Source organism: Haliotis asinina, chromosome 5, assembly GCF_037392515.1.
Source record: "Haliotis asinina isolate JCU_RB_2024 chromosome 5, JCU_Hal_asi_v2, whole genome shotgun sequence".
NCBI lineage: Eukaryota > Metazoa > Mollusca > Gastropoda > Lepetellida > Haliotidae > Haliotis > Haliotis asinina.
In genome coordinates this window covers 9,300,923-9,315,766 of record NC_090284.1, presented here as the reverse complement: position 1 = coordinate 9,315,766, position 14,844 = coordinate 9,300,923, and the positions used below count along the sequence as shown (strand labels likewise).

Sequence of the window (14,844 nt, the reverse complement as noted above, 5' to 3'; positions counted from 1 at the left end):
TACATATAGTTAAATGCAATACTTGCATTGTTCTGGCGCAAGTCAATGTACACGAAAACTCCGAATTCAGAGGTATCTGAATCATTGTGCTGAAATTGTTACCGAGCAGTTTATTCACAGAAGAGGACTGTTTTCATGACAACCGACAAGGCCGCTACATTAGGTATGGTAACTGGCAATATAGCTGCTGTCAAAACCATAACTCTAGATAACAATGTTAAACTTGCCTATATCATAAAAACATTATCTCTTACAGACATGTTGCAGTGTGCCAAATCGACCAATGAAAAGTCATGAAACATGCACTATAAAAGTGCTAATCATTACTATCTGTTTTTGGAATCAAGATTAGCCTGTAGACATGGCCACGTTCTGCCTTCTCGCTTTCCTTGTTGCGGCAGGTGAGTTGTGGCCTGTGCTATTTGTGAGTTTAAAGAGAGCTGACATCTTTTACAGACGGCAACTAAAAGGCACTTTACATGATTGTGGTCTGTAAAGCTGCATCAGACAATGGCACGGTAGTCGGTATCTTACTCCTACATTTGACAGAGGGTAGCCGTAATATATGCTTTCACATGTCGCAATATGGCATTATAGTCGTCGTGGCAGGACGTGTACAGGCTCCAAACAAACGAATTGTATTCAGTCAGCTGTTTGTCTTGAATTATTAGCTGCTGACTTGCTGAGAACTATTTCTCCACAGACCGAGGCGGTATGTTTGTAGATTTGAGTGCTAAATACATGCACCTAAGCCCTTTCCATTAGTGAAGGCAATCTCTTGTAATCTCTCTTTTCCGAGTACGACTGTATGACGACATTGGCCTTTTACTCATTAATGAAATAGTGATGACATAACGGTGACTGTATCATTCCCACCGCTAGCATTTCGGATGCTGAAATTGCAGTATCAGTTCGAAGATACTTTCAGAGACTTGTTTGTCTTCGTTTAATATGTACTTAAGAGATAGTTCTGGGGTCTCTCTCTGAAGCCAAAATGTAAACTGCGTTTCAGAACTAAGCCGAGGAAGGACAGTAAGAGGTACACATATCAACTGTCATGTGCTTAGTGTAAGAAGCCAGTGTAAGAAAATCTTCACGAAAGATTTTAGATTAGGGATTTCGCAGATTTTAGGCTTCAGTATTTTTCTTAATAGGTAGTATTGCAAGCTATGCACCCTTCCTGCACCAGTTGTGAAACCAGACTCACTCATAATCCCCCTTTCTCTCCATGTCTTGTGGTCGACAATGTTCTATGATACCTATAAAATGGCCTGCGTTACGATCTGGCATATCTAGAAGCTCATGCAATCTTCGTGTTCCATTTGTGAAACCAGACACTCTCTTGTAGGAGCTTGAAATAAATGCCAGTTCAGGTCTGTCCGACTGAGGTGATCTTCAGTCCAGTCAGTACTTGCTCTGAAGATCACTTCAATCGGACAGACCCATACTTTATACGAATGATTCTAGATGCTGTGTGGACGGTCTTGATCGTCAAGTCAGAATGCCAAATGAAAGATTATGGATTCCAATGTAACAGAGAATGAGTGCTATGAAAGAAGTTCAGTCATAGGTTTAGGGGAATGAGTAAAACTAGAGGATCTGATCTGGAAATTCTACTCCGAGAAACTGATGACATGCTGGATGATTACGTGAAACCACTACGTCGTGCCAGTATCGTTGATGCCAGTAAAGAGTAAGCGGCTGTTGTCCTCATGAAGTGGCCCAGAGCTGTATCCTGACTTCAACCGTATAGAATACACAGTTTTTAGCACGATGTTTTCATGCCAAGAGCAAACTTTGCACGTTTCATGTAATGCGACACCTTATAAATCGGTTTGCTACGTTTGCTCTCTTTTTAAAAAAAATAAACCCCTTCCTTATTAAACGTTTAGCATCATCTGAATAAGCTTTCATGATGACAGCTAGAAGTAGTCAATGTGAATGATCCAAACGGTCTATCACTGTGCAGTGAACAAGTAACTGTCACAAACTGCACGTGCATTTACCTTACTGACCAACGCTGCCGCTGTTACAGTTTATTGACTCCCTCCCTCTGTAAGCAGTCTGCGTTCTGCTGTGTATTTTGTTGACAGTTACATAGACAGATTCTTTCATACAAATGCATAAAATCGGTGATTTACATTGTGATGAGGTTGTCTGACAAAACATCCACTTGCAAAGTTTGAGATCGACTGGATCATTGGATGAAGAGTTATGTACGAACACCCGGGTCCACATGCATTTCATGCCAAACTACACATGAACTCGGCAATACATCTATTAAAGGGTACAATAATCTTCTATTGGTAACCATCTAGACTTTTACTGCGCGATGGCTGTAACCTGGAGGCATCATGACTATTCAATGCATGAAAACTAGGTCGTTTGTCTGTTATATCTCACCAGATGGCCTGAAGAATGTTATCCAAAAGTCCAAATCTAGTACAGCCCCCGGGCCTTAAGGCATTCAAAACCGGTACTGGAAACTGTTCCCCTGTGTCCAGACACCGTTAGTTCACTGTTTGAAATCTCTTATGGACACGGGTGATGTTCCTTCATGGTTCTGCAAAAGTCGCACAATTCTCCTTCCCCAAAAAGGAGACTCACATGATTGAATACACAATACAAATTATTCACAGGGTGTTTGACTAACCTCGTGTCAACTTAATGCTGTTCCAATGACATAATTTACAGAGAGCAGAAGGGAGCGAGAAAGTGGTGTTGGGATGCAAGGATCAACGTCTTGTACAGAAAATGATTTTGGAAGAGGCTAAAACATATCACCGCAACCTCTCCATGTGCTTGATTGACTACAAAAAGCATTATATCCCTCACGAATGGATTCTGAAGTCTCTTCAGTGTATTGACCTCCCTGAGCAACTATACAGAGTAAAAAAAGAAACTTCACAAAATGTATTATCATTATAATGAATAATTTTTCTCTGATGATACATCTATGTATCCGAAATGGGATCTATAGAAACGTTAGCAAAACCCACTCAAACCCATCCATTGACGTTAGTGCCAAATCAGGTTTTGCACGTGCACTTGATCTTCGCATCAAAGTTTTCTTCATTTCCACGTGTTTGCATTGGCCTCAAGAATTGAAGAAAGACTTTTAAACCATAGTTCCAACGGAACTTTAAATGCCACGATTGTCAAATGTGCAGCGTGAACCGTTACCATGTTGCAAGCGGGAAGATCGGTTATTGACGTTGCAAGAGAAATGGGATGCAGCCGTCGTACCGTGTATGACTTGCGAGGTCGTCTACAACAAACCGCTTTGATCACTTTGGTCCTACGTCACCTACGTGAGAGATTTCTTCGGAATCTATTCCAGTCAGAAGGGGGATATTTCGGGGGGGACTATTGCCTATTTGTTTCTCTCTAAATCCTCTGAGCTTTCCACTCAATAGGGAGGAGGGTAACCATCCCTGACTTACTCAGTGCAGATCCCCAACACCTCTTGCTTATCTACTCTGCATGGATGACATCGAGCTCCTTGCCAAAGGAGATACCAATTTGAAAGAACTGTTTCTCCTTGTCGAGTCCTTTCCTAATGATACTATCATGACATTTGGACTTGACAAATGTAACACTCTTCATTTGAAACGTGACAAGATAACTGATCGGTCAAGTTACAAAGGGGAGGAGTTCAAGATAAACTCCAGAATGCCCAGATTGAAAACAAATCTCGTTTAAAGAAAATCTGGAGCTCAGAGTTAAATGCTCAAAACAATACTTTTGCTGTGCCTGTCCTCTCCTATTCCTTTAGAGTAGTTGATTGGACAAAACAAGACATCCAGGGTCTTGACCGCGTGACCAGAAGGATCATGTCTGATAACAGAGCATACCACCCTCGTTCCGCTCTTAATCGTTTATATATGCCAATTAATTGTGGAGGCTCTTCATGATAGAATTTTACTGTGTACTTTTTAAGATATTTATATATCGGATGATACTCTGGTGATGCATGTCAAGACTCAAGATCAAAGCTAATTTAAGCGTGCCAAGGTTGCTGGACAGAATCTGAAATTTAAGGTTGATTTTGTTGAATGTGATGTAATGCTGGACGGTACATCAATAGGAGTAAACCAGATGTAGTCCTTCACCACGTCTGCCCAGAGTCGGTCCTCTGTGGAGAAGTTGTCTGAGAAGCCATTGCATCGCGTGTACATGCAGTGTGTGGAACAGAACAGCAATGCAACCGATTCCTTCGCCTTGATGAAGTCGGCTGGTCTCAAATGTGAAACTGAGGGCTTTCTTTTTGTGGCCTAGGACCAGTCACTTTCCACTCGCAGTCGTCACAATGTGATTCGTAATAAAAATGTTAACATGAAATATCGATTATGCAATGAATTTATAGAGACTGTCCAACACATTGCCAGTGGATGACCTTCCTTGGCACAAACAGCATGTCTTAAAACACACGATGGCATGGCTCGTTGCTTTTACTATCGTCTCCGCCATTCCTGTGGTTTTGACCCCGAGGTCCCTTTTGACAGCAACATGATTGCCAAGGTTCAGGAAAGGGATGATAAATATGCGGACCTCGCCTTTGAAATTTCTCGCTTGCGTCCCAAGTACACTGTCATCAGTGTTGGGGAGGTCTACATATACTCAGGAAAGTTGGGTTCGACTTGGCTGTGCTTCCTGGGAGAAGTCCGATTCGCTGTCTGGGCTGTTTGTAGAGGGGGCGAGCGCCCTGAGCTGATGATGAGCCTTACCAGTCTGCCATTGCCAAGATCACTCGAACCCTCTCTGCTGCACGTTCGTCTTAATCTGTAAAACAATAATAACAATTAACTTGTATAGCGCCTCATTTCAAGACTAGGCATGTTCAACGGCGCTTTTCAGGAAAGCAGTAGACACAAGTTATTGGATAAACAAAAAATGAAGGATTGGACAGTCAACAGATTCATGTGCATTGGGATGGAGTTCCAGAGTCGAGGAGCATACACAAAGAAGGCATTTGCAGCGAGTTGAGTGGACGTGGGTGGGATGGAGAGTTGTTGCCTCAACTCAATACCAATCGAAACATGACTTTTTAATCTTTAATGTGCAGTATAAGTCAAATTGCTTGTGCGTTACAGCCAGGATATGAAACACACTGAACTCATACTTCTGTGTTACCTTTACAGTATCGGCCGCACCCTCAACATTGGACATTACCCCCGGTTGTGGAGGTAACTCCGTGGGCTACAAGTACCCCGACAAATACATTGTAGGGGGTGAAGAGGCTACTGCTAACGCTTACCCATGGATGGTGAGTGTTAAAACTTACAAACACAAAACTAGAAGTTGAATACTACCATTCCCTGCTTCTTCCTTTTACGTGCCTCAAACCAGACTCAGCGGTCCAAGGGACATAACTGTTTAGGGTTTGGGTGAAAGAACGTTCGGGCGGTAGAGGACGCGAGTGTCGATTAAATGCAACGTTGCATTAAATCATTGGAACTTGTTAATTCAATGTTGTAATCTTAGTTAGTAATTTATTTATCATAATTATACGGCGGCTTCGCTGAGAGCTGAGTGGTAGTATTATTGAGAGAAATGCCCTCTTTACTTTGAGCAAAGTGTGGTGTGAAATGGTGCCTTTAAATGAAATGTAAATCAGGACCAATCGGCAATGAAATGGAAATAGCAGCAACTATGTTTCTCAAACACAATGTAGAAATAAACACGTTATGCACAATTGGAGCTTAGCATATGATAAGCATATGTAATTTAACGTCTGAGAGTAAACAAATATCAAGTGGTCGGTGGCTGATGACAGGGAAATCGGATTCACCAGATCCAGGTACGTAAAGGGGGCTTAACTCTGATCAGGGAATGTGGGCAAGTCCGCCTTCGTGGGATGAAAAAGCAGCTTGGTAATCAATGTCGCGTTTGTCTTGCAGACTGCCATGTACTATCGCGGATCCTTCCGATGTGGCGGTTCCCTCATCATGGGAAATAACGGAAGGAGTTACATCCTCACAGCAGCTCACTGCACAGTGTAAGGAGCCGTGGAAGAGCTCAGCGGGGAATGATCCGAATGTTAAATATTATTCCTGATGTTAACAAAGCGCCATCTATGTATCGGGGCATTACACACGTGGGGAGAGTTACATGTGAAGTGGTAGTACCAGTAGTGGTCAGAGGCCTGGACAATATGCATTGGCATGCAAAGGGGATAAAGTGATCAGATACGGTGTACATTGGTGTTCAAGTACCAACTATTGAAAGTCGAGAAAGAACGTTGTGATACAAGGCATATCGCGTTGCAAATTTTCCTCTGTATTGATCATGTAGTTTCGGAAAGGCAGGACCAGATGGGCTTATCACTAATAAGCATGATATTTGTTTTGATATGTCTGCAGGAACACCAACGCCAACCAGTGGGAAATGCGTCTTGGTCGCCACAACCTTACTGCCCAAGAGACCAAGGAACGTCAGCACATCGGTGTTGATCAGGTCATCAATAACCCTTCCTACAGTGCAAGCACTTATAACTGGGATATTTCCCTGTTGAGGTTGGCCCAAAACCCGAATATAACACCGTACGTGAGGCCTGGATGTTTCCCAGTTGGTGACATTACCACTGGGGAAAATTCTTTCGTCATCGGCTGGGGCGCTCTCAAAGAGGGTAGGTTATCGGTTCCACCTATATAACAAATGATTGTTGTGAATGTAGCCACTTCGTATGGTGTTTTTGAAGGTGCGAAGCAATGTGTATTGAAAAGTTCCTCTAATATAAATGTATGCAGGTTGTCCAGTGACAAGGGAATGTCGGTCGTGCTGGTTGTTCACTAACAATCAGACCACAGACTAATCACTAACAAAGTGCACGTCCAGTGTGCAGGAGTTTCAATAACCATGAGCACATGTTATATACGCGGAGTCCACTCAGCAGATTCATACGTTATATATGTAACAATCAATGTCTACAATCAGGCAATGTGTACTACGACTGAAATAATCAGTCAGTGTGTACATTGCCTGATTAATTACCCCACGTACTGTACAGATTGGCTGAGTGATGAACAGGGATTACTGACAAGACAAGATTAACGCTGGTTTCGTTCTGTGAGTACTGGCAGTTCACTAGCCGCTTGCATAAGTTACGTACAGGCAGTTCACTAGTCAGTTCAATACGTTATGTAAAAGCATGTCACTGGCCGGCTCTATACGTTATATACAGATAGTTCACAGATTGTTCCATACGCTATGTACAGGCAGACAGTTCACTACCTAGTTGTATAGGTTATATACAGGCAATTCACTAGTCAGTTCCATACCGTAGGTATAGGCAGTTCACTAGTTTTTGTCCATTTTGTCTAGTACACTAGGCAGTTTCAGGCGTGATGTAAAAAGGTATAGGGTGTTCTCTAGCCCGTTCCATACATTTTGCACAGGCAGTCCAATGTAGGAGTTACTAAGTCCTACGTACGACTTAGTTCCACCTACGTAGGACTTATTATCACCGACGTAGGACTTGATATCTCCTATGTAGGACTTATTATCACCTACGTAGGACATAGTATCTCCTGTTTCGGTCAGTTTCTTAGAGTTTACAGCCATGTGTTTCATTTACGTTTAGAGTCTACAGTTTTGTGTTTTGATGAAATACTGTTCTCATGCTGACAAAAATGGAATGTACTTAGATTTATTATCTTAGTGCAGAATGCTTATTAACGTTTGCATTTGTGCGGAAATTGAAGATTTCTAAGCTGAATGTACGAAGTGAGAACAAACTGGACGAACGACCACTCATCACCCACGCTGAGCTGTGAATAGAAACAAACCTCCCAAACAGAGGCGACGAAGTCTACACCACTCAAGGTGTAACATGTAAGATAGATGAATTGCAAGACAAATTTAACTTGGATATTTTGAAAATGATTCGTGTATTGGAGGAAAAGAATGAAGCATTGGCTACAGCATCATGTGACCTTGAAAGGATGCGTAACATTGAAGCTACACTCAGATGTGATATGCAGATTCTTGTCTCCCAACTGAGACAGAGAGAGAGAGAGAGAGAGAGAGAGAGAGAGAGAGAGAGAGAGACGCTCGAATACGTCTTCTCAGGGAAGACGCGATAACCAGCTTAGAGTCCATCCAACGAAGAACCACTAGCATTGAGAGTATAATGAAGAACCACTAGCATTGAGAGAATGATCAAGAACCACTAGCACTGAGAGAATGATCAAGAACCACTAGCATTGAGAGAATGATGAAGAACCACTAGCATTGAGAGAATGATGACGCGTGGTAATAGACGTAAGTTGGAGTCGCATCCATTAGAGACAGTGTCATTAAAAACAGGATGACCAAGAAAAAAGTAGAAACACAAACAAAAAGTAAAGATGCTGATACAAAGGGGGATGAAGCCATCATTACACGCAGTAACCATACCAGTCTATCAAGAGAACGGCTGACAAGTACAACACCACTGCAGCAACACCACTCTGACAGCACCATAGAGAGCACTGAACCACAAGATGCCACATCCTGTAATCGGTCTGACCTCTCTCTCAACGTCTATGTCGGACAGAAGAGTGACACAATAGATAACTGGGACAAAAGGTTGGTTACATTTAACAGTGAGTGTTCGAGACTTTTCCAGGGTGTTACGCCTAGGTTTAAAACAAAGAGACTTGTCTTATCATTCGTGTCGTGCTGACGAACCGGTTAATGTGATTCAAGACGCAATCTGCGACTCCGTTAAGAAACGTGGAGTGCATGTAACCAGTGTGAGACTACTGAAACTCTAGGAGGGTCCGACCCCAACTTACACTTTAAGAGTGAACGTAGACAGCAGGGATGCAAAACTGATAACAGAAAATGAGAACTTCTGGTCAAAACACGTTAAATGTAGAGAATGGATACCTTAGTCTAAGACAGGACGAAGCAGTGAATGAAACGTACTCACCATGGCTGAATGTCTCATATCATCATGCTTTGCATTTCCACATGGAATATACGTGGTGCAATGTATAATGGTAATTACCTTGAAAACATTGCTGATGCTTGTGACATTCTGGCTATAACAGAACACTGGTAACTCTTAAGTGTTGCTTTGAACAAATGAAAGGCGATTACGATTGTGCTGTAACCATTAAGTCATCACAAAAGAGCATGAGAGGTGAAGGAGGGGTGGCAATACTAGTGAAGAAAGCATTAAGTGACAATTTGTGTGTACATGAGACTGCAAGTGACAGATTATGTGCTGTAAGAATACAACATGAACACTGTGTCGATTTGTCTATTGTTTGCGCACATCTGCCCTCTTCAAACCAGTTATGATATGTATGAAGATAGTGTAAACTGCATGTTCGACACTCTCTAACACTAGTGAAACACTATTGTGTGGAGCTGCGAATGTGAATATTTACAACAAACCGAATTCACGACACTCATTGTTGTTGAAAAAGTATTTATCGCAATATCGCAATAGGTTTCCAGCGCACCGGGATATGAACGACATACCACCAACATGGCGAATCAAATCCAAGACTCAGAGGTCAACTGTAGACTACATCTTCATTCCAGAGTCAGTGCATTCATCACTGAGGATACTGTTCCATATAATGTATCCGATCATGTTTCAGTGACGCTGACGTTAATGGTTGATTCATTTCTCACTGGAACAACATCAAATGTAGCTCTCTATAGTGGTGTAAAGCTAACACGACAGATGGAAAGATGTATGAGTATTACTGTGACCTACATTCGCCATATGAAAGCAACGACTTCGATGCTGACCATTTTCATTCTATAAACAATGCTGTGGCGGAGACAGAGCGTTCTGATGTCTCATCGTGTGACCCAAGTTTAGAAATGGGCTTTTCTATATATGACATTCAAACTGAAGTCACTAAAGCTGAAGAAAGCGCCTGGACAGACCTTATTACTAATGAACATATCCGATTTGCTGGTTCCTGTCTGTATGATCACCTGGCTCACCTACTTAACCTCATAATTCAGGTGTACTACATACCCAGGTCTATGCGGATAGGCACTATTCTCCCGCTATATAAAGGTAACAACAAAGACATGACTGACACGGGAATTTATAGGTCGATCACATTAACCTCAGCCTTCGGTAAACTGTTTGAAAAGATATTGTCAAAGTTGTAGATCATGTACATTTAACTAATCCTGAATTTCCAAACAAACTTCATTCTGGATGTAGGAAAGAACACAGTGCAACCACAGCTGTCCATACACTGAAAGAGACGATAGCGTATTACACGGAGAGAAAATCAAATATTTATGTTGGATTCTTGGACAATGAAAAGGCATTCGACAGGATTTAGCATAACGGGCTGTTATTCAAACTGTTTGGTATAGGTGCTACCGGACGGGCATGACACTTAATTAGACACTCGTACAAAGAAGCGTCTGCTTGTGTACAATATAACGGCATGACGAGTCGTGCTTTCCAAATCCGACAGGTAGTGGGTCAATGAAGAGTACTATCTGTTCGGATGTTCCTCCTTTGCATCAACGATCTGATCACTCATGATCATGTATAACATTAATGGTTCTCGTCACGGTATGGCTGAAATATTGCCGATGTGACGTTAAATATTAACTCACTCAGTCAGTCACTCACTCATAGGTTATGTACTTGAAATTCACTAGTCAGTTACATAGGTTATACACTGGCAGTTCACTAGCCGCTACCATAAGTTATGTACATGCAGTTCACTCGCCAGCCCTATTAGTTATATATAGTCAGTTTACAAGCCAGTCCAATACGTTATGAAAATTGCAGTTCACTAGCCAGTCTCATACGTTATATACAGTGGAGTACTCACGTCCATGCTAATGTTCAGGCAGTGCAATAGCCAGTTCAATACATTATGTACTGACAGTTCACTAACATGTTCCATCGGTTTTGTACAGGCAGTTCACAGGCCAGTCCCATACGATATGTACTGACACTTGACTAGCCAGTTCCATAGGTTATGTACAGGCAGTTCACTATCCACTTCCATACGATATGTACAGGCAGATGACTAGCCAGTTGCATAGATATTGTACAGGCATACGTTATGTACAGGCAGTTCACTTGCCAGTTTCACACATTATATATAAGCAGTTCACTAGTTGGTTCCATGCGTTATGCACAGGCACTTCACTAGTCAGTATCAAACGTTATGGGCAAGGTGTTCACTAGTCAGTATCAAACGTTATGGGCAAGGTGTTCACTAGTCAGTATCAAACGTTATGGGCAAGGTGTTCACTAGTCAGTATCAAACGTTATGGGCAAGATGTTCACTAGTCAGTATCAAACGTTATGGGCAAGGTGTTACTGGTCAGTATCATGCGTGATGTACAAACACTTTACTAGTCAGTTTCATAGGTTATGTACTTGCATTTCACTAGTCAGTTTCATAGGTTATGTACTTGCAGGTCACTAGTCAGTTTTATACGTTATGTACAGACAGTTCACTAGTCAGTTTCATAGGTTATGTACTTGCAGTTCACTAGTCAGTTTCATACGTTATGTACAGACAGTTCACTAGTCAGTTTTATAGGTTATGTACTTGCAGTTCACTAGTCAGTTTTATACGTTATGTACAGACAGTTCACTAGTCAGTTTTATACGTTATGTACTTGCAGGTCACTAGTCAGTTTCATAGGTTAAGTACTTGCAGTTCACTAGTCAGTTTTATACGTTATGTACTTGCAGGTCACTAGTCAGTTTTATACGTTATGTACAGACAGTTCACTAGTCAGTTTCATAGGTTATGTACTTGCAGGTCACTAGTCAGTTTTATACGTTATGTACAGACAGTTCACTAGTCAGTTTTATAGGTTATGTACTTGCAGTTCACTAGTCAGTTTTATACGTTATGTACTTGCAGGTCACTAGTCAGTTTTATACGTTATGTACTTGCAGTTCACTAGTCAGTTTTATACGTTATGTACTTGCAGGTCACTAGTCAGTTTTATAGGTTATGTACTTGCAGTTCACTAGTCAGTTTTATACGTTATGTACTTGCAGGTCACTAGTCAGTTTCATAGGTTAAGTACTTGCAGGTCACTAGTCAGTTTTATACGTTATGTACAGACAGTTCACTAGTCAGTTTTATAGGTTATGTACTTGCAGTTCACTAGTCAGTTTTATACGTTATGTACTTGCAGGTCACTAGTCAGTTTCATAGGTTAAGTACTTGCAGTTCACTAGTCAGTTTTATACGTTATGTACTTGCAGTTCACTAGTCAGTTTTATACGTTATGTACTTGCAGTTCACTAGTCAGTTTTATACGTTATGTACTTGCAGGTCACTAGTCAGTTTTATAGGTTATGTACTTGCAGTTCACTAGTCAGTTTTATACGTTATGTACTTGCAGGTCACTAGTCAGTTTCATAGGTTAAGTACTTGCAGGTCACTAGTCAGTTTTATACGTTATGTACAGACAGTTCACTAGTCAGTTTCATAGGTTATGTACTTGCAGGTCACTAGTCAGTTTTATACGTTATGTACAGACAGTTCACTAGTCAGTTATATAGGTTATGTACTTGCAGGTCACTAGTCAGTTTTATACGTTATGTACAGACAGTTCACTAGTCAGTTCCATACGTATAATACAGGCAGTTCCCTAGCCAGTTTCATACGTTAGGTATAGGCTGTTCACTTGCCCGTTCCATACTTTGTGTACAAACATTTCACTAGACAGTTTCACACGTTATGTACTGGTAGTTCACTAGCCAGTTCCATACGTTATATACAGTCTCATACGTCAGTTCTGTAGGTAGCCAGTTCCATACGTCATGCAATGGCAGCGCAATAGCCAGTTCAATACATTGTGTACTGGCAGTTGACTAGTTTGTTGTATATGTTATGTGCAGGCAGTTCATTACCAAAATCCATACGCTATGTACAGACAATACACGAGTCAGTTTCCTGCGTTATGTACTTACTGTTCACTAGCCAGTTCCATACGTTATGTACTTACTGTTCACTAGCCAGTTCCATACGTCATGTACTTACTGTTCACTAGCCAGTTCCATACGTTATGTACTTACTGTTCACTAGCCAGTTCCATACGTTATGTACTTACTGTTCACTAGCCAGTTCCATACGTTATGTACTTACTGTTCACTAGCCAGTTCCATACGTTATGTACAGGTAGATCACTATCCCGTCCCATACGATATGTAGAGGCAGTTCATTAGCCAGTTCCGTACGTTGTGTACAGACACTTACTAGCCAGTTCCATATGGTATGTACCAGGTCAATACGTTATGTACATGCAGTTCACTGAACAGTTTCATATGTTTTGTACGGACAGTTCACTAGCCAGTGGGATACATTGTGTACTGGCAGTTTCGTAACTTCGTCCATACGTTATGCACAGGCAATTCACTATCCAAATCACTGTTGTGTACAGGCAGTTCACTATCCAAATCACTGTTATGTACAGGCAGTTCACTATCCAAATCACTGTTATGTACAGGCAGTTCACTGTCTAATTCCTTACGTAATGTACGAGCTGTTCACTAGTCAGTTAAATACGTCATGTACAGGCAGTTCACTAACCAGTTTCACACTGTATATACAGGCAACTGACTAGCTTATTACACACGTTATAATTCAGGCAGTTGAGTAACCAGGCTCACACGCTGTATACAGACAGTTCACGTTTACACAGCTTACGTGTTTCTCCAGGCGGTTCCTCACCAGACACGCTTCAGGTTGTAAATAAACCTATCCTCAGCCACCAAACCTGCAGGAACCTGCTTGGAGCCAACAGTTACTTCGACAACAACATGCTGTGCGCCGGTGTTGAGAGTGGCGGCTTTGATGCCTGTCAGGTAACACTGTAGACCAGTTCTTGAACAATGACAGTTACTGTGAATACCAGTTCTTGAACAAAAAACAGTGTATGTGTGGACAGTTTACTTGAATCCCATGGTCCCTAGTGTGGCGATCTACCTTCAGCTTTTGACAATGCATAGCCCATTTTTATATTGTATTATCCTTTATAGTTAAACTGTTTTAGATCTAATTACTAGTCTTACATTCTTCTTTGTGATATTCTTGTTAGTTTTACTGTCCTTCGTTGACAGGTTCTTACAATTTGCCATTAATTAATATGTATTAAGATAATTAATCGTTCTCGTCACGATATGACTGAAATATTGCTGAAAATAAATTTGTTAATATGTTTAACGGACCATTGAATCGCCATGAGTTTGGATGCCGATGTTCTTGAAACACAAGTCGGTACATATATACACACAGCTTGTTTTTGTTGCACAGGGAGACAGCGGCGGTCCTCTGATGGCGATCCGTGGAGGAACAGTCGAGATTGTTGGTGAGTGAGAGTTGGCCTTCCATTGACCTTTGTTGAATAAGAAATCTATTTCTGTAAAACTGATCCCAGTACAGCGGCTCAAGAATGTTTAGAAGCATAGTCACAATAGTGATTTGTAAAAGCAGAAATGGTAAAAGTGCGAGAAGACGGGAACGAGGCACCTGGGGAATTTGTTTGCGAACTTATTATTTACTTAAAGATATGAGTCTAGTCGCCACACCTGAGTAGGCATCCCCGCCCCACACGCCAGAATTCCCTCCCAATACTTTAACCAAATACCACTATTTACCGAACCAAAATGTATTGTTTTGAATGGAACCGTACAATGTTACGTGGATGAATCTGGTCCTGAACAATGTCCACGTCTCCTCCAGGTATCGTGAGCTGGGGCTACGGTTGTGCCAGACCTGGGCTTCCAGGTGTGTATTCCAACGCAGTCAGGTCAAAGGATTGGGTGAACGGCTACATCAACAACTAGAGCCCCAATATTGTCAAAGATAATAAAATATCAACTTCATTTAACCAGTA

General features: G+C 41.6%; 1 protein-coding gene across 1 annotated transcript; it reads left to right on the top strand.

The window, feature by feature from the left end:
- The first annotated feature begins 231 nt into the window (after window positions 1-231).
- LOC137283213 (trypsin-1-like) lies at window positions 232-14,844 on the top strand. The gene is made up of 7 exons (XM_067814651.1): window positions 232-401; window positions 5,142-5,266; window positions 5,901-5,998; window positions 6,363-6,628; window positions 13,668-13,813; window positions 14,262-14,316; window positions 14,691-14,844. Exons 1-7 carry the CDS (start codon window positions 362-364, stop codon window positions 14,792-14,794), a joined length of 834 nt encoding a protein of 277 aa, XP_067670752.1. The 5' UTR covers window positions 232-361; the 3' UTR covers window positions 14,795-14,844.